This window comes from Triplophysa rosa, linkage group LG17 (assembly GCF_024868665.1).
Source record: "Triplophysa rosa linkage group LG17, Trosa_1v2, whole genome shotgun sequence".
Taxonomy (NCBI): domain Eukaryota; kingdom Metazoa; phylum Chordata; class Actinopteri; order Cypriniformes; family Nemacheilidae; genus Triplophysa; species Triplophysa rosa.
In genome coordinates this window covers 16,632,817-16,653,392 of record NC_079906.1, presented here as the reverse complement: position 1 = coordinate 16,653,392, position 20,576 = coordinate 16,632,817, and the positions used below count along the sequence as shown (strand labels likewise).

Here is a 20,576-nt window from a genome sequence, read left to right as displayed (position 1 = left end):
CTGCCATATTTAGTTACATGTTTAAAAATGCAATACCCAGGAATTCCTAATATTTTGTTATTTGTTGCATGAGAAAATAAATGGTTTTGTCCATACATCATATAGATGTAATGCGGGTGCGGTTCGGGTCGCGGCATTTTTGTCAAACGGGTAGGGTCGGGTACGGAATTAAATAAGTGCTGCTGTCGGATGTCGGGTTTATGAAACAGAACCCGTGCTGGACTCTGACGAAGAATCGCTGAGAGAGAGAGAGAGAGAGAGTCGCGCCAAGTCCGTTCACTGCAAAGGAACAGTTTTTTTTACAGCAACGGCGGTTCACGGATCCTCTCTCTCTCTCAACGGCTCTGGGTGGAGGCAAGGTGGGCGAAGCTTCCTGGCCCCCTAGTGGAGCAGGGCCTAAACTGAAGTCTATGTTATTCCCACTGCTGTCAATATAAAGATTTGTTAATTTAACAAGTTATTCAAGGCACACCGTATTTCCCATTAATTGCTAAGACTAACTCCAGATCAGTTCCTACATTTATTCACTTTACTTAGAATTCATTTGTCAGATTGTTCATTTAATCACTTCTCATCTATCGCGTATGTGTTCAAGAATTTTGAGTCTTTTACAATGAGATTAGGCTAATAAACCACAACGTAAACTCAAACGCATACAGTATTAATCAGTCGTTTACCTGTCATAGACTTGTAGTAGGGCGGCTAATTTACCTGTGTTTCCAGGTGTCCCTGTGAAGATGTGTGATATTTTCAATCATGACACTTTTAGGACACTTTTAATTTAAGCTTAATTAAAAATACGTAAATGTGATATAATATAAAACTGTCATGATTCCATTTTTTACCATTTAGAATTTTGACAACTGAATATTACATTTTTAATTATTTCATTGGCTTCATGTTCACCGTGTGAGACAGAGGGGGAAGACCCGCCTACTCGCGGGTTTTGTCCAATGGGACTCCACCTGGGCTGGCTACTTGGACTACTGGTGGACTAGTCACGTCCCTTTGATTAAATCTTCAAAACTTTTTGTTCTAACGGAAGTTTATTCTCACAGTGCGTTTTTTCACCCACATGTTTTTCAAGACGTCATAAATCTAAATCACAGGTGTAGTTTAAAGAGACAAACTGTATTCAGATGAGTTTCGCTGCACGCGAGGGCAGGTGGTCAGTCGGAGCGTATCATATAGAAAGAGGAGCGATCTGAACAACTTTTTACACCAACACCTGTTCTTCAACCTGCGCTTCTTTTTGGATTATATTGTAGACGTGTGCTGAAGAAAACCTGGGGAAATTTATATAAAAACCATCGTTTCTTCTGTTCAAGGAAAATTCAAAAAGGTAAATATATTACTTTTTATTATGAAGTTAGGCTATTAGATTACTTTTTAGTATTCATATATTTTATTTACAGCTTTGACATAATGGCTGGTACAGTACATATTTTAAAAGTAGCCTATTATATTAATAATTGTATTATTATAAAGTATTTATTGAAGCTTTTTGTTGTAAATAACACATTTTCAGTATCAACATCATCTCATATGCCTCTTTGGTTGTATGACAAAACTTCATTGTTGTGGTCTCACGTAAAAAAAGCGTGAATAAAACTCTTTGTAGATTTCTGTAGTCACATGCAGCTGTTGTACAGAGAGACACCATGTAAAATGAACAATAACATGTTGTGTGATCTTTGCTCTATGTTAACCTACTTTTGGTATGACTGGAGTTTGTACCCAATTGGCTGCCATGCAATAACAAAATGGGACAGTATAGTAATGGAAGGATATTTTGGATATGTACCATGGTAATTCCAAAGGCTTGTGCTATGCTTATGTCATTGTTTTTTCAACATGTATTCTTTGAAATACCCTGGAGTATCGTATGGTAGGCTACATGGCGGTATTACTTATTACCTCACCGCATATTAAACTCTTTTACACTTTCATCCATGGACCCACACATAAACTAAAACCTGTGTAAAGTTGGTAAATAAGAATGGATTCCCCTGAGGGAACCTGATCCTCCTTACAACTGTATCCCCCTTCACAGACACCCGCCTCACCAGAGTGGCACAGACAGAACAGCTCTTGTTTTTTCTACCCAAACCCTCTTTTTTTAACCTCGGGCTTTTAATTACCATGGTAACCTTTCACAGACAGAGTGCAGCCTTGACTTTTTGCTACAACAAAGGAGAGGCATTGGGGGAGGCCAACTAGTAAGTGAACACATAGTAACCTGAAAATGGCTAATCTATCCAATGCCAGGGTCTGAAAGTGTCCTTCTGTCGGAGAGGTTACGTGCGCTGAAGTAGATATACAGTAGCATGACGTTTTATTTAAATGTGACATTTAACAAGTGAATTTGGTGGAAAAGTAGCTGTATTTTATTAAAGACAATGCAAATAGTAGCTAATAACATTACAAATTTGGCAAGAATGGGAATGTACGCATTTCAAAGTCAATGTTGGACAATGAATGAGACAGAGTTGTACTCCCACGGTTGGGCCTGTTAACAGTGGCTTTGTGTAGACTCTGATCCCTGGTGTCGACGTCTCCACTTTGCTCTCTGTTGTTATTACCTCACACTCATAGGCGGCGCGGTTATTTCAGTGCTTACAGCACTTGTGGTTTTGGTATAGCGTCATTTTGTTGGTGTATTTATTCATTTGTTTCTGTCACTACGAATATGCTGACCTAGAACATAAAGGAATAGTTTACCTGCGAATGAACTTTCTTTTGTTATTTACTCAGACATTTTGTTCCAGATCTGTTATTTCTATTCCAGACCTTACCTATTTTTTTTAGCATAGAGAGACGTTTTTGAAGATTACTACACAATTTTTCCATACACTGATAGTTCATAGAGTGATGAACTATCAGGATAGGAAAGGTTTTTTCCTCTGACTCCACATTTACACATTTTTATAATTATTCTTCATAAATATTGTTTGTCGTAATATAATTTTACATAAAATACGTCAGAGGATTACAAGTTTGGCTTGGCATTGATTTACTTTTCAGCTGGGGTGTATGCATATTTGTCTATAAATATCATTTTTTGTGTTTCTCTCTGTGTGTAGAATCTGAATAATGTTATTCATGATTATGCTTGCTTATTTTATCAGATTGCCCATCATCTTTAAGAGATGTTTGAGAAACAGCCTTACGATAGTCCACCTATGTACAGCCCACCCACCAACGGCTTTGGGCCACCTGGGAGCTTCCAAGACCCGCGGAGTGAATTTGATCCCTACCCTCCACCTCCAGGATCTTACTATGTGGGCGAGGAGGTGCCACAAGATTTTTACAAGTGGTTCTCCCCTCCCGGAATTGTGAAGATCATGGTCGGGTCAGTTTTAATCCTCTGCCTCGGAATCTTCGCTTGCGTGGCCTCAACTCTGGTTTGGGACATGCAGTATGGATACGGAGGTTATGGAAGTGGCTACGGTTCTGGCAATCCAGGCTATGGATATGGAAGTGGGTATGGATATGCTGGTAGCTATGGATACGGAAGTAACTATGGATATGGAAGCTACAGCTCCTACCCAACTCCTTACTCAGCAAAGACCAGCATGATCGCCGTCGCCGCCATAAACTTTATCATCTCATTAGGGTTCTTCGTAGCAAGCTTCTCCAAATCAAGCACGTTCCGCAGCAGAAAATTCTACCTGGGGGTGCTTGTTGTTAGCTCCATAATGGCAGTAATTCAAGGCATTATAAACATTGTGTACATTGTAGGAGTGAACCCTATGGCTCAAAGCTCCTCCAGCATGTACTACAACCCCATGCTCATGATGTGTCAGAACCTCTATGGCAGCGGTGTGACCGGAATGGGGGCCGGCTTTCCCGTCTATAACCAGTACTTGTACCACTATTGCTACGTGGACCCTCAGGAGGTACAAAGTTAAAGCATCTGCAGATCTTGCTGTTATTTTGAAAGTCATAGTTTATTTTCGGCATAGTCTACAATTGAAGGATTAGACATGATCATCATTTTGAATCATTTCTCAGTTTGGTAAAACGAACAGAAATGATTTAAGCATAAGAATGCAAACAGGCGTATCTGTGAATAAATGCTTAAAATATGCAACTACCATTCGATACTAGATAACGTATAACCACAATACATAAAGAATTGCTGTAGAATTGCTTACCAACCTTGTATTTGCAAGGTTGTATCTAACTATGGGGTCAGATACAGCAATGGAGATGAAAGAAATCTCCATCTACAGGAGTTACTCTGGTAATGCATATCCATCTAGAAAAGTAGCCACACCTCAACAATAGTTTAGAGAACATTTCATTTAAAGCTCTAACAAGATTTGAATAACTTTTACATTTTAAGGAACATGCACATTCCTTTACAAAATGAGAAACTAGGCTCCCAGTGCACTACTGTAAATGTATTTTCTGTTCTTTCTTAAACCCTGTATTAAAAAATTGCTCTCTGTAGACATTAATTTCTATTTAAAAATACTCAAAATATTTATTTTAGTCTGCTGCTTTTATAACTCAATGTTGCATTTTTATATTTTTTTAGGCAGTTGCGATGGTTTGTGGTTTCTTGGTTGTGATTGCACTGGCTGTGGCTGCTTTCTTCTCCTATAAGACCAGAAGTAAAATCTGGCACTATGGGAAACCAAACATCCACTGGGATAAACCGCTGATGGGAGGAACTGAGGGCAGAGATGTGGAGGATTGGGTAAGTGTTCTCTCCTAGTCACAAGATACACATACTACAAAAACTAACGAATGGTACATCTAGATAAAAGGGCAGTGCTAGAATAGGGTGGTGTTTTCATAGTTTAAACTTTCAACAGCCTGTGCAATACTGGTGATAATTCAGTCACATGGTTGAATGTATTGCTGATATGCTCTGTTTGTTAACGGCCAGCCCGGTTTCACTTTGACTGATCATTAACCAGACTGAGAGTGTTAAGTGGCTAAACATTTGTTAAACCCAGATGTTTAGAAAGACTTTAATTGTCATTTATTTACACACTCCTAATAGTGAATATGCACGTCTTTTTCCATCCGATCGAAATAATTATTTTTGTTGACATAATCTTACATAGTCACGTTGTTTATTCATATGAAATATTTTTGCCTTTGATAAAACTAGTGAAACATAATTGTTTATCTGTCTGTTTATGTACAGTAGTGGCCAAAATTGATTCTCATCTTTGGTAAATTAAAGCATTTACTCATTATTCTAATATAATATTTAAAAAATTGTATGCATGTTGTGTAATTGTGTTTGGGGTGATTTGAGTGTTTAGCACAGATTTTACAAGAATTTAAGGTTAATACAACACATGCACAAATATGATCAAGACCCAGCAAAATGGCTACAAAATATTACAAATGTTAATAGCTGATAACACTGTAGGCCGTGTATGCGTGATTTCTTCTAAGCTTTTGGGTTTTCTATGCATTTTGGTATATTCGAATAAAACCCATAACTCATTGATATACTGAAGTTTGCCTTGTGGTCAAATAATTTTGTCCAATAAATAAGATAAAACTCTCAACTCAACTCAACTTTATTTATATAGCGCTTTTACAATTTTCATTGTTACAAAGCAGCTGTACATGAGACACATTGACTACAAGCAAAACAATCAAAGTTGTACCTGCAAAAACAAGAAAAGGTTGAAAACACAGAAGACAGACACACCCACACACAAAACACTCCACACACACAACAATAAAAGATTTTGTTTTGTTTATTCTATAATATGCCATCCAGACATCACTTTTGACAACTACTGTAGATCAGTGGTCAGTGTTTTTTATCTGTGTTACAGAATGTTGGGTTTCTGTGACATGCAGTACATTTGTGTTGTGTGAAACATGAGTCATGTTGTGTGTCATCATTATTTTATAGCAGTGATTTGTTCATTGTGACTCTTTCATTCTATATCTCAAACTCACACACAGGGTTTTGCATTATATTATTGAGCACATCTCACAGACTTCCATTGTTTTATACTTGGTTATGTATATTTTATGTCACCTAAACATACACTTCAAGCTTTATACAAACCTGTTACCTGACTGAAAACAAAGTTAAAATTTAAAGGGATAGTTCACCCTTTTCTGTGTTCTGATGAACACAGAGAAAGATATTGGAAGAATGCTTATAACCACGTTCTTGGACCCCATTGACTACCATAGGAGGAAAAATTACTTTAAATTTTTTGTTCTGTTGAACACAAAAGAAGATATTTTAAAGAATGTATGACAGCAAACAGTTCTGGGGCACTTTTGACTACCGTTGTCATTTTTCCTACTATGTCAATGGTGGTTTGGTAACAAGCATTCGTCCAAATATCTTCCTCTGTGTTCAACCAAACAAAGAAATTTATACAGGTTTGGAACAACTAGAGAGTAATTCAAGACAGAATTTTCATTTTTGGGTGAACTGTCCCTTTAAATCAAATGAGACAAAACTGATAATTCCATGAATTCTCATGAGTCATAAAAGAGCTACCAATGAGCAATAACATTCCACAGGTTATTTTCCTGTACACTTGAGACTCTGTGGGGTGCATTTGATTTTGGAATTTATGCCCGTCAGAAACATAATGACCACCATAATGAGGCTGGTTCATTTCTTTCTCTCTGTCCAGATCTATGAGATTTCACAGCGTTCCACACACTCCCTTCGAATACCTTTCTCTCCCTGTTTTTCTCTGGCTCATTCTTTCTCTGTCTTCTCTCTATATTCCTTTCCTTCACTTATTCTAGTGCAAAAGCAGGTCATGAGCATGAGACGGCCTCTTTGCTGTGTTCTCAAGCATTCTTTCCCAGCTTATATGTCGTGATCACGGATCAGCAGAGGCACTAGCTCACGCAGAGAAAGCATTGTTGGAATTCCTGGATGACTTGGGCTCTTCTGCACAGTGGCTTTCCCCTTTTCCCCAGCTGCGGGGAAATGTTTCTCCACCTTCTTTCCTGCTGCTTCCCGATCTGAACATACACACGTTCACAGACTACCCGTCTTGAACAAACAAGCAATCTCTCTCACACACACCTGCTTTCATTGTTTTATCTACATACAGCACAGAATTTTCCCCTATTGTTTGCCTTATATCCATTTATACAGCCATGTCTTTCATCTTGTAAAGTCGTTCTTAAAGGGTTACTTCACACAAAAATGAAAATTCTGTCACCATGTACTCATCCTCAAGTTGTTCCAAACCTGTATAATTTTTTTTGCTCTGTTCAACACAAAGAAAAATATTTGGAAGAATTGACTACCATTGACTTCCATAGTAGAAAAATAATTGTATAACAAAAATGTTGTGCTGTTGAACACTAAAGAAGATATTTTGAAGAATGTAGGAAAGCAAACAGTTCTGGGGCACCTTTGACTACCATTGTCATTTTTCCTACTATGGTAGTCAATGATGTCCCAGAACTGAAAATTACTAACATTCTTCCAAATATCTTCCTTTGTGTTCAGCAGAACAAGTCATTTATACAGGTTTGGAACAACTTGAGGACTTGAGTAAATGATGACAGAATTTTCATTTTTGGGTGAAGCATCCCTTTAAATCTTAAAGAGACAGTTCCCCCAAATGAAAAGTCTGCACCTCATGTTTATGCAGTCTCGTCGTTGTTAATCCGTATGGCTTTCTTTATCCTGTCAAACCTGAAATTTTGAAGGCTGTTAACACAGCTCTTTTTATCCTTGAAAAGGCAGGCACTGAGGCTGTCAGTCGCAAATTTGAGTCGTACAGATTTGGCGAACATAAGTGAATAAATGTCAGAATTTTTAGTAAACTGTAAACTCTATAATTGTTTTTAAAATGTGCTGTAGAGTATGAATAGGTGTTACACACACATGCTGTAAGTCACATAGGACAATGTTGTAACCATTGGCATTGTATGGTTGTGACAATAAACTCGCTTGAATGCTGAGAACATCCTCTTAAATGAAAACTGAACAGGAAGTGCAGGGAATTGTAACTACTGTTGCTTCTTTTTCCCTCTGGGCTTTCCTGTACGATAGGAGGAAAAGCAAGTCTAAACAATAGATTTCAAAATGTTGCTCTGTTTGTAGGACAGAATGCAGTTTTAAATTGCACATGCAGGGTGGATTTAATAGTCATTGTTAATATTGTAGGTTTTGTTTAAACAATTGCAACTGTAGATTAAGCAAAGAGACAAATGTGTAAAAATAAAATCTATGCTATTTTTAGATCTCTTTTAGCAAAAATAAGCTTTGAAATGTCTTCTGTTTAAAACAAGATAACATTGATAAACAGTAAGACTTATTAACTCGAAACAGTTGCTTCCTGATATGAAGCACATCGAAACTCAAACTTTCAAGATTTATCTCACAGTTTGTGTACTAAACAGTGTGTTCCTTTCAGGTCAACCATGTACAGGATGGACAGAGCGTGCATGAGCCGTCTGTGGTCTTTTCAGAAAAAATGGCTCCTGTTCTGGCATCGGCCCCCATTGTAGGCTCCATTCCACCTAAAACTGGTAGTGTCTTTAGTTCTGAGACCCACTATAACAGGTGAGTTTAATGTTGAGCTAGCTCGTTCCTGCTCCTTTCCTACTGAGGAAATGCCAGGGTTAATTTCATTCCTTAAAGGGATAGTTCACCCAAAAATGAAAATTCTGTCATGAATTACTCACCCTCAAGTTGTTCCAAATCTGTATAAATTTCTTTGTTCGGTTAAACACAAAGAAAGATATTTGTAAGAATGTTAGCAACTGACATTTCCGAGGCACCATTGACTACCATAGTAGGAAATGATTGTGTCATTATTTTTGTTCTGTTGAACACAAAAGAAGATGTTTTGAGGAATTTAGGAAAGCATACAGTTGTGGAGCACCTTTGACGACCATCTTAATTTTTTCTAATGTGGTAGTCAATGATGCCCCCAGAAATGTCAGTTGCTAACATTCTTCCAAATATCTTTCTTTGTGTTCAACAGAACAATGAAATTCATACAGGTTTGGTACTACTTGAGGGTGAGTAATTCATGAAATAATTTTAATTTTTGGATGAACTATCCTTTTACAGCTGTTATAAGTCATTTGGAATGGCATTCCTGTTTGCTGTGTAGTTATTAAAGACATTTATTTATTTCTCTTGCGACCTTGGTTCGGTGAAGTTTAATGGGCTGTACTGTTGTGTTTTCAGTAGTTATTTGTCTGGCCCATTAATCTGGCTAATGTTCTGGGCTATTTGTTTTACGAAGTCTGGTCAGATTACAACAGATGTGACGTGTTTTGGCCTGAGATCAAATTCACTTTATTGTGACCTTGTTATTCCTTGAATCTGTTTATTAAGCACTAGTCAGACTTTCATTAAAGTTTTTGGATTATGGCTCTTTCTCTCTTTGGCTGCTTGTCACTATTTTTTGTGCCTTTACAATCTTTCATTGGAATGATTGAGTTAATGTTGTTGTCATTGTTATGTACTGTGGAAGTCAAGTTATTTAAAAATGTTATGTTATTCTAATGTTTCGTTTCATTTTATATTCTACATTTAGGGATAAAGCAGACACTTTTATCCAAAGTGACTTAAAACAGTGAGGAAAATAGTAAAGCAGTTCATCTTGGACAGGCAATAATGTCAGAAATGCTATGTATAGTTACAATGTTTCAAGAATTTTCCGAAGCAGTATCTGTTAGAAGAGGGAGAAACAAGAAGAAGAGTTTTTAAGTTTTCACAGAAAAGAGACATATTTAGCTGATTTTTAAAAATACTGAAATAAATGCATATAACAGAGGTTGGACCAACCTGTACAATCTAGTTTTCAGTGTTTCTGAGTTTAGTTTTCTAATGTTTAAACATAATGGAAGACGTACTGTAAGTGACAAGATTTTACTGCTAGAAAAGTTCTTCAAAATAAGTTCATACAGTTCTTCAAAATAAGCCCAGACTAATTTTCATATATCGTCATGTTTTTTGAAGTTATCCTGAGCGTCCTTTCAGTCGTCCATCTCAGTCTACATCCCCATCTGGAGAGATGAGCTCCAGCCCTTCCGATCAGACAGACACCATCCGCAAACCGTCTGCTTTCAGAGGCAATAGACGCCGCAGGAACCCCGAGCTAGATGAATCCCAGTATGAAACCGAGTACACGACAGGAGGAGAAACCAATGATTTCGATGAGGATCTATGGATAAGGTACGGATTTTTGGTGTATTCATTTGTGTCATTTTTAATCTAAAACTTGATATCTAAATAAAACAACTTGATTTGAGAGGACTTCTAAAACATATGGGGGACTGTTTGCTTGTTTTGATATAGATGCCCCTTGACTTAAAGTTGCCATCCATACAGGCAGCCAGTTGCCTCACAACACCAGATGTCTTCATACATAGTCTTGCATTTTGTATTAACTCTCTTTTTTCATTTCCATTCAGCATGTATCCTGAGATTACATGTGACTCCCAGCGGCATGAGTATAGGAAAGAGTTTGACTCGGATCTCAGGAGTTACAAGGAAATGTGTTCTGAAATGGATGACATCAATGATCAGATAAACAAGCTCAGCAGGGAGCTGGACACACTGGATGAGGGCACTTCAAAGTACCAGGTTAGTTTCTGAAAAACGTTCCATTAAATTAACCTAAATTTTCCTCAATTCTACATGGAGAATCAAAACAATTTTTGGGTCCACCAACAACTTTTTCTGTACTATTTTAATTATCCATTAATCAAATCCTTATCTGTTTTATCTCACATTAAAGGCTGTGGCAGAGGAATATAATCGACTCAAAGACTTAAAACGGGTAAGCCATGCTAAACATGCATATTACAAGATCAAATCAATAGATGCGTCCCATTTGGATGGTAATATAAAGGGTTCCTCTCCTCACTCTTCCTTCCCGTCACTCTTTCTTTTCAGATGCCAGATTATCAAAACAAGAAGCTCCAATGTCGAAAACTGCGTCACAAGCTTTTCCATATTAAGCGGATGGTCAAGAACTACGACCATGATCACTAATGGTTTCCTTTAAACCATCATCTCTACTCTTTCAACACTCCTCTATTTAACTGAACACGGGCGGCCATGAAGAAACCTTCAAATGACTGCGTGACCAAAGTTGCCCAAACTCCTGTAAACTTTACCTGGTGCTTATGATTAACCTGAATCCTGAAGATGGTTGTCTTGGAAACCAGGGGCAGGGATTCTGCTTGCCCCCCATTTTGCATGCTCCGGACAGGTAAGACTTTCCATTACCTGGAATTTATCTTTTCCATTTGCTTTCCCCAGAGTGACTTAATATACGGTAGCCCGTGAAATGCTACGAAGCATTGAAATAATGTTATTTTGTTGTTTGTTTTATATGGGTGTGGCTGTGAGTGCTAACATCAAGGCTAGCTGATTGCTGTGGTGCATAGGTTTGTTGGAGGAAATGTACTTTGGACAATCTCTAACTGAGTAATTGCACTTGCAATAACATCTGTGCAATCGGTTTCCTTGTTGGTAAGTTGTATGTGTTTTATTATGAGCTGTTTTTATCTGTCGATGTGTAATTGCTGAGGCACTGCTTGTTTTCAGAGCAGAAACAGAACAGTCATAACCATTCCCAGGAATAACTGATGTTATTTTCAGACTTGCACACCTTTGCAAAGTTAAAAAAGTTCCTTCTTTCATTTTTCTTTCAAATATTTGGCTGCCTCTGTGAGACAAGACAGATTATTTGAAATGTTGAATCGTTAAAAAGAAACTGGAATTGTATTTCTTAATAATTAAGTTTGTAAAGAAAAGACAATAATGATCTATGCAAATATCCAAAATGTATGCAAATATTGAAGAATTCTAATCTAGCAATAAAATGTCTCATTGCATTTATTACTTGGAAAAGTAATAGTTGCTTTTATCTCTGAACTAATCAACTGCCTATAAAAGATCACATGTTTCGTTTGATTTGTTTTATAATGTTGGGCAATGAGTTTTTTTTACTAGTGTTTTTGTATGAAACCTGGCAAGCATTTATTTTTGAGCTGTTAAAGAGATAATATCTGTTGTTTTTCTCATTCACATAACAACATGTTTTCATCTTTACATTTTTTGTTGTCCGTTCTGTTTTGAAATAAAGTTTTGTATTTTAAGTCTTTTGATCTGTTTCTCAAAGTTAGTACTCTAAAGCCTTTTTTCTTTGCGAAAACATTTTGTTTTGTTGTTTTTTGACGATTGGATTCTAAAAACTATAAAGTCAGGTTATTCAGAACAGTGTTTAACATGCATTTAAGTTAATAATTTATTGAGGAAAACGTTAAATGCAAATAGTCTTATAAGGTCACAAGGACGAGAGAAGTGACGATTTTTTTTACAAGCACGCCCTCTTGAGGATATCCTTTTGGTGCTACCGCTCGACGCATTCACGGAAAATGACGAGCAGACCTTCGGCCTCGATCGGAAACTTGACGGAAGTACACTCCGCAGAAAGATGTGTGTGAACGCCGATTGGCCGCAACACACACGCACGCACGCACGCACACGCACGCACACACACACACACGCTCTTGTCCTGAGTCTGACTGCTGAAACGAATCTACTCAATGAATGAGCCCAACGAGATGAAATTGAGAGTCTGATGTACAACAAACTTACTAAGGACATTTGTTTTCCGGAAGGTTAAATTAAACGGTAAGTGACTTTTATTTTTTTTAAACTTTGTTTCCACTGCAGCTTTTTAATGACTTGTGAACGTGTTCACGTTAATAAGCGCGCCTGCGTTTTGTTTTGACTGCATTGCGCTTCTTCTCTGAGCATTGCGCTAAGTTTTTTCCTACTGATGCATGAGATGATGAGTTTGGAAAAAACACAATTCTGCAAAAGCACAAAGATTTACTTCATTTTATGAATTTGTATTTACGAAGTTGTATATTTAGCAGAAACAAACCAAATGAAATTGCAAAATAAATTGTTTGGACTTACAATATGAATTATGCAGTAATAAAAAACATTATGTAAAGATATTTGCAACACTATTATCTTTTTACTATCATTTAAAATTCATGTAATATTGGGAATAACTATGTTACTTTGTATTGGCACGTATGACAATGAAAATGTGTTCTGGCTTTGCATTTAAACATTCAACACTGTCGCCTTTCGCGTGGTCAAAAAATAAACACTGCTGTAACTTACCTTCCTTGTTTAATTCGCTTAAAGGATCAGTGGTGTGGGTCCCCTTCGTGCTCGATCACGTGGTTCGTGTGTCTGACCGGAGCTGCCCAGATTTCTTTAATCTGACGTGGTGTGACACTGCCATCACCTTGCTAAGCGTGTAAACAAGTGTGTTGTGCGTACCAAAGGGACAGCAAGGTCCTGTACCTCTAGTACAGTATGTTAGTTGCAAGTTAGATGAAAAGTTGTGCGGTTCTATAAGTGACGTCATCATTTATATACCCTTACGTCATTCCAAATTTGTATGACTCTTCAGTGGAATACAAAATAAGATATTTTGAGAAATGTCTCAGTGGTTTTGGGTCTATACAATGGAAGTCAATGTGGTGCAGTGTTGTCTGGTTACCAACTTTTTGTGTGTTCTACAGAAGAAAGAAAGTCTGTTTGGTTCTATGAGGATTGTCTGTCTACTGTAGTCCTATTTGATATTGCATAGTGCGTTTTGTATGAATGTGCCATGTACAAGCGTTTATCTCAATTCATGCCGTTCATTCTTATATTATGAAATGTCTGGTAGTTAGAAACATACACCAGGGAAACAGTGTATGATCACATTTACTTTTGGCACTTGAATTCAGGTAAAACAGATCAATACGTCTTGTCAGAGTCCAGCAATGTTTAATGATTGGTTCCCCCAGAGATTTGTAACCTGTGTGGGTGCCAGTGCATTTCATTCTCGGTGGGCCGCGAATTAAACTTTTAACTCATTTATCACGTTCAGTTGTATAGTGCTAAATCAGCAGGTACATTTAATCATCTTATAAACTAGTTCATTTTGTGTGACGTTGCACTACTGTGCCAAACAGAAACAGAGTGTGAAAGTGAGTTTTCACTTATAGACTTTTCGGTTGCACTTTATTTTTACAGTACGTGTACCTATACTGTACTTACAGTGTACTTGCCTAAGAAAGAACTGGTTTGTATACTAGGTACTAACTACATGGTATAAGTTTAGGTTTAGGGGTAGGTTCTGGGTTACTACCTAGTTATTATATTTACTGTAATAAGTACACAGTATGTACATGGGAAACAGGACTGTAAAATAAAGTGCTACCGACTTTTCAACCCCAATTGTATAAAGTACTTACTGTAGTAAGTTACTTATAATGATAACATTTAACCCCCTTTTGAATGATTTGGGATAAGAATAAGGAATGAACCGTGCGTTGAGATGTTCTGGCAGGCTGGGTGGGTGTACTGGAGAAGACGTGCTGATTCATCAGAACCGTGTTCCACTCGTGTCCCCGAGCTTTTATTAAAATTGCTCTCAGCTGCTTCTTCTGGTCTCTGTGGAGTTGTACCCTCATTTGTAAATAGCTGATTGGAGCAGAGGCGCAGAGTGATCAAAAAATAATGCCAAGTTGCAGATTAAGTCTGTTTAGTTTGCTTTTTTAAGTTTTAAGAGACCCTTCCAATCTTCATTTTCAACAGTTTTATTGCATTTTTAGTTTTGCTTTCTTTCTCTGTAGGGTTTTTCCATATCTCACAGATTTGTAAAAGATTCACATCAAGCCTGCTAAGATGATGAAGGAATGCCTGCAGTTTCTCATTGAGCCGGCCAAGAAGCTCAAGCTCCGTCTAAAGGTACAGTTCATTCAATTAGATATAAAAATCCATGTTACAATTATTTAAAATGTCAAATATTATACATTTTTATTATTTAAATTATTTTACAGTATTAATTATGATTATGAAATATGAAAAATGTGATAATGCAGAACAGAGACAGATTTGTTTTAGAATGTTAAGTATAAGATTAGCTATTATGTCTTTTGGTTTCCAAATCTCTCTACAGGAGACTCGAAAGAAAGTAAAACTTGTTAAAAAGGAGCCTTTAACAGAGAGTCAACTGTTTATCATGGAGCTGGCACGAGAGCTTAACCGGCTCTGTCAGGTAACATGACTTTAGGTGTTTCTCCATTGCATCTGCACATGACTACTACACCACTGTTTGGTGCCAGGCTAAAAGAAAATATCACATTCCTGTCAGCTCAGTGATTTCCACACACTTTATAACTCGCACTCATGGAATTTTACTCTCTTATGTCTTGCAGAGATCAGACATTCTTGCCCACATCTGGATGGGAGAGGATATATGGCCTCCACACGCCTGTCGAGAGTTCATTGTGGAGACTGCCAACATTCTGGGGATGAAGGTCAGAAGGTGTCAGGGTTGCTCCTCTGCAGGGTCCTGCAAAACTCAAAATTTAGGACGTTTAGCAAAACATTGTTTTGGGCTTTTTGTAGATTAGTTATATTTATAGAAAGTCAGGCTTCAAACGGAAAGTACAACCACAGTACCATCCAGTCATATCCAACTGGATCTAAAGTGCTGCTGTGGTTTAAAGGTTTAACATTCTCAAGTCAGTTTTCAAAGGATCAAGCTCTAATCGCTGTGTTTTTTAAGTTGTAGTCAACAACACTTTGTCCTTGAGAAAGAGACTGAGCTTTAGTTCACTCTGGGGTGTCCACCTCACGGATTTAGTGTACTTTTAAAAAAGCCACATTGTCAGCACATTTTGCCTGAGAAATCAAAGTAATTGATTCGAGTCAGACACGGGCTGTTTATTAAAAAGGTTTTGGCGTCATAAATGTCAACTGTGAAGGTGCTGAATAGGCCTCTGAGGTATTTGAGAAAAAGGTATTTTTCTATTGAATCATTTATATAATGCTGAATTTATGAGTTTGGGATCAAGAGGGATTTGGATCAAATGCATCTCTGTGGGATTATTAAGAAAATCTTATAGATTTTTTAAAAGTTAGATCATACAGTTGTAGTTAAAAAAACTTTCATGTATAAACAGTAACACATTTAGTTACGTTGATTAGTTAGTAGATTTTCAAGTATTTTATCAGTGTTTTACATGCAAAAAATGTACTTTACATTATAAAGCATAGTATATCGTGCCTTCTACTTGGCACACTTGAAAATTTTCCTTGAGTGAAAAATAAAGTAGATTTTTAATGTACTTATGTTTTAAAGGTAAAAAAAAAAAACATGTGAAAATGTACGTATGTATAAAATGTAGTTGAGTAAAAGGTATAATATATGCTTTATAATGTTGTGAAGTTACATTTGTCCAAAAAGTACAAATACTTTAAAAAGGTTCTTGAGTAGAGTAAAACTATCAAGTACTTCCCACCTCTGCTTGTTTCAGGTCATTGTTATATTACTATATTATCAAACAAAGTTGGTTAACCAATTGCAGATGGGGAGACTACACCACCCCATATTAGTCATTGTGTAAAAGTTTGCTGTTTGTACTTATTGTGCAGGAAAATACAGAGAAGTCTGTCGAGGTTTATGCTGACGTGTATCCAGAAAAGCGTGACTGGAAGGCTCATTTGCTTAGCATGCTTGAGCAGGGAGGAGAATATGACATGGGTCCCTTTAAAAGGGTCATTATGGACTGGACCAGAGATCAGCGCAGCAGACATCCGGTGAGGACAGAGACGAACAATGTGACACTTCAAAAAAGGACAGATATGCATTTGGATAGTCTGAGTAAAAATGCCTCTGTTTTGCATTACAGATTTTTTTATTTCTATTGTAAATACATTAATAGTATAACAGTTTGAGTGAATGTCTCTTGCTCTCTCTCTTTTTGTCTGTGTCTCAGGTTGCTCTCTGATTAAGAATTAAGTTATTAACCTAGCTATGATCCTCTTGTCTGACTGTTAAATACAGATGACCTCACTGACTCATGCATAACTCAGCTAAGCCAATACACACACACATGCGCACACATGCACGCACGCACGCACGCACGCACGCACGCACGCACGCACGCACGCACACACACACACACACACACACACACGCGCACTCACTCTCCTCTTGTCTGGCTGTGTTAAATACAGATGACCTCACTGACTCATGCACAACCCTGCTAAGCCCATACATACACAGCTTTGTATCTATGGAAACTCAACATTGCGGTTTTTCAATTACTCTAATTAAAATAAATGATCAACTATACTAAACTATTTTAATAAACACCATGAAGGAAACAGTAGATGTCATTTGTGATGCATATATAGAGTATATTTAAAAATACCTTGACTTATCACTTCCTAGTTCGATCACCTAGTTCAACTCTCTCTCTCTCTCTCTCTCTCTCTCTCTCTCTCTCTCTCCAGAATGGTGTCTGGCCAGGTGAGGCAGTGTTAATAATGTTGGATGATGTGGAGCTGCAGTGGAAGAGGGGTCACCTGTCACATCTGGACTCTGCTGTGGAGCTGCTGATATATGTCCTGCTTGGGGAACATTTAGACAAGGTGCAATGAATCTGAAATATTGTACAATATTTAAAAAACAATAGTTTTATGTCCGTGTCTATAATTTCACCCCCAATATAAAATAAATAAAAAAAATATACATTTTAAGGAAATAAGCCTGTTTTAAAGGGATAGTTCACCCAAGAATGAAAATTCTGTCATCATTTACTCACCTTCGAGTTGTTCCAAATCTGTATAATTGCTTTGTTCTGATGAACACAGAGAAAGATATTTGGAAGAATGCTTATAACCAAACAGCTCTTGGACCCCATTGACTACCTTAGGAGGAAAAATGACTTTATCATTTTTTGTTCTGTTGAACACAAAAGAAGATATTTTGAAGAATGTCAGACAGAAAACAGTTCTGGGGCACTTTCTTCCTCTGTGTTCAACCAAACAAAGAAATGTATAAAGGTTCGTAACAACAAGAGAGTGAGTAATTCATGAATGACCTTTCATTTTTTGGGGTGAACTGTCCCTTTAAGGACCGGTAATGTCTTTTTAAATTGTGAAGTTTCATACATCTTATAGGAATTTATTCCAAGACTGTGGCTGGCACAAAAACAAAGAACCCAGAAGATCGGTAAGCAAGTGATGTCATTAATTATGTTACATAAACAGATTAGACCTGAACTTCTGTAAACTGTAAACTTCTGCTTTGATTACTGATTATTACTGTCTTTTGAATAAGCTTGTTTGGTAATGATTTAAAATGAAGTCTCTCTCTACCGCTGTCTCAGGTTGTACTGGCTACATTCCACACACAGGTGAGAGATTATAACATTAGGCCATCACATTATGAATTATTTACAACCATTCAAAAGTGTTGCACATCAGAACTGTAGTTGTTTAGAGTCACTGCTTTTTATTATATTATGTATTAACACAGAAATGTAATTCCCTCTTTTCAGTTTGGAACTGGATATGTGATGCTTCCGGTATGTGTCATTATTTTGTCTATCCTATATTTTCCACATTACACCCATGAAAACATAAATCTAATAAACTACTATAATGTCGAATTGTTTAACAGTGGAAGTGACCCTCGACCCAGAGACGGCCAACCCTGTGCTGCTGCTGTCCGAGGACCACAAGCGAATGCACTGCGGTCTGGAGCGTAGAGAGGTTTCCAGCAGTTTGCGCCGCTTTGATGGCTGGTGGTGCTGTTCGGCCTCAAACGGCTTTTCGTCGGGACGCCATTACTGGGAGGTAGAAGTGGGTGACCGCGACTGGCGTCTCGGGGTAGCCAAAGAGTCGGCCCTCTGTAAAGGCTACAGACCGCTGAACCCTCAGAGCGGATATTTCACACTCAGGCTGGAGAGAGGCACGGAGCTCAAGGCAGTGACAGTCCCGGCTACCTATATACGCCAGGCGCTCATTCCTCAGAGAGTGGGGATCTACCTGGACTTTGAAGAGGGCCAGCTGTCCTTCTATGACATCAAGCGACGAGCGCACATCTACACGTACAGCGAGAGGTTCACAGAGAAGCTTTATCCGGTGTTTGGGACAGTTGAGATGGTAAGACAGCTGGTCATCAGGCCTGCAGACGTCAGGGAACCATGTCTCTGTAAGGGACCTTGTCTGTTCTGTTAATGTACAGTACATCATATAGAGCGAGATCTCTCGATACACAGATATATATGCGACTCACGCATATCACCACAGTATTCAAAACAAATTTGACCTTGCTTGCAAAAAAGGGGGATTGGGGTGCACAGAGGGTAATATGTAATATTTTTTAGAATAGGTCAACAGTTTCTGCGTGCAGATGCTGATAACAGATGAATCCTTAGTAATTCAACCAAGGGCTTGTTTACTCTAGCTGACCGATGCACGAGCGCTGGGCATGCTGCCTTCTTGAATTTGTGAAAACAGATATGTGACCCTGGACAACAAAACCAGTTTTATGGGTCAATTTTTCGAAATTGAGATTTTTACATAATCTGAAAGCTGAATAAATAAGATTAATCTTAAAATAAGTGTTGTTAGAATAGGACAATATCTGGCTGAGATACAATCGTTTAAATCTCAGGAATCCGAGAGCTCAAAAAAATCTAAATATTGAGAAAATTGCCTTTGAAGTTGTTAATCAGGGGCACTGTGGCAGGCCATCCACTCACAAAAATAAAGTTTTGATATATTTAAGGTAGGAAATTTGCAAAATAATTTCATGGAGCATGATCTTTACTTAATATCCTAATGATTTTTGGCCTAAAAGAAAAATCGATAATTTTGACCCATACTACTGCTATGCTACTTAAGACTGGTTTTGTGATCCAGAGTCACATATCTGCAGTTTTTCCATAGTTTGATAAAGTTGTATCTTGTAAGTTCTATGTAAATATAGAATTTAAAGGGATAGTTCACAAAAAATTAAACATTCTTTCATCATTTACTCACCCTCGTGTCATTCCAAACCTGTATTTAATTCTTCTGCAGAACACAAAATATATTTTGAGGAGTGTTGGTAAACATTGGCCTCCATTGTATGGACACAAAACCACTGAGACACTTCTCAAAATATTTTTATAGTTAACAGTCATACACAGATTTAGAAGAAATGAAGGTGAATAAATAATGGCAGGATTTTTTTGGGTGAACTATTCCTTTAAGGTATTGTCACATAAAAATAATGCTCACTATAATATAAAAAAAATAACGGAAAAAATAATAAAATAAAGAAAAAAAAATCTAATCAAGAGTGATAACATTGCTTTTAATTGTTCATATACTGTATTATTATTGACATTTGCATATAAAATCATGTTTTTTCCTCCTTGCATCTTTTTAACCATTTACACTTACAATACCCATTTACACAGCAAAAATGGCTTCACGTTTGGTTTCTTATGTACAGTCAATAAAAAACGTGATTTTGAGTGTCACTGCATGAAGAGCCACTTGGACACTTTTATTCCATTTATGCAGATCCAAGCTTAAAATCTACATTTGTCTAAATCTTGTAACTTGTAAGCTCTGGTATATCTGTAAATACTGTAAATGCATTTAAGTGCATTTCACTTGGCAGTAGCATAAGAAAGCTTTTAGTGGGCGCTCGTAGTATTTATAGAATATTCTTTCAATATGAAGAGCTACTGAAGGTAGGTAGGCTACATCATGTAGT

At 37.4% G+C, this 20,576-nt stretch overlaps 2 protein-coding genes across 2 annotated transcripts; both read left to right on the top strand.

Annotated features, from left to right (window-relative positions):
- Positions 1-1,004: 1,004 nt before the first annotated feature.
- si:ch73-61d6.3 (occludin) lies at positions 1,005-12,081 on the top strand. The gene is made up of 8 exons (XM_057357535.1): positions 1,005-1,342; positions 3,129-3,899; positions 4,544-4,705; positions 8,385-8,533; positions 9,944-10,159; positions 10,399-10,570; positions 10,725-10,766; positions 10,883-12,081. The coding sequence occupies exons 2-8, from the start codon at positions 3,150-3,152 to the stop codon at positions 10,979-10,981; spliced, it is 1,590 nt and encodes a 529-aa protein (XP_057213518.1). The 5' UTR covers positions 1,005-1,342; positions 3,129-3,149; the 3' UTR covers positions 10,982-12,081.
- Positions 12,082-12,455: 374 nt separating this feature from the next.
- On the top strand, positions 12,456-20,508 carry zgc:194990 (uncharacterized protein LOC568410 homolog). Its single transcript, XM_057356117.1, has 10 exons — positions 12,456-12,631; positions 14,644-14,758; positions 14,970-15,068; positions 15,229-15,330; positions 16,451-16,615; positions 17,315-17,452; positions 17,984-18,035; positions 18,193-18,219; positions 18,364-18,390; positions 18,486-20,508. The coding sequence occupies exons 2-10, from the start codon at positions 14,696-14,698 to the stop codon at positions 19,043-19,045; spliced, it is 1,233 nt and encodes a 410-aa protein (XP_057212100.1). The 5' UTR covers positions 12,456-12,631; positions 14,644-14,695; the 3' UTR covers positions 19,046-20,508.
- The last annotated feature ends 68 nt before the right edge of the window (positions 20,509-20,576 follow it).

Coding starts and splice junctions, on each gene's coding strand:
- si:ch73-61d6.3 (XM_057357535.1), top strand. CDS start 3,150: ATGTTTGAGAAACAGCCTTACGATAGTCCACCTATGTACAGCCCACCC. Junction 10,160..10,398: donor GATGAGGATCTATGGATAAG/GTACGGATTTTT, acceptor ATTTCCATTCAG/CATGTATCCTGAGATTACAT. Junction 10,767..10,882: donor GACTCAAAGACTTAAAACGG/GTAAGCCATGCT, acceptor CTTTCTTTTCAG/ATGCCAGATTATCAAAACAA.
- zgc:194990 (XM_057356117.1), top strand. CDS start 14,696: ATGATGAAGGAATGCCTGCAGTTTCTCATTGAGCCGGCCAAGAAGCTC. Junction 15,069..15,228: donor AGCTTAACCGGCTCTGTCAG/GTAACATGACTT, acceptor TATGTCTTGCAG/AGATCAGACATTCTTGCCCA. Junction 15,331..16,450: donor CCAACATTCTGGGGATGAAG/GTCAGAAGGTGT, acceptor CTTATTGTGCAG/GAAAATACAGAGAAGTCTGT.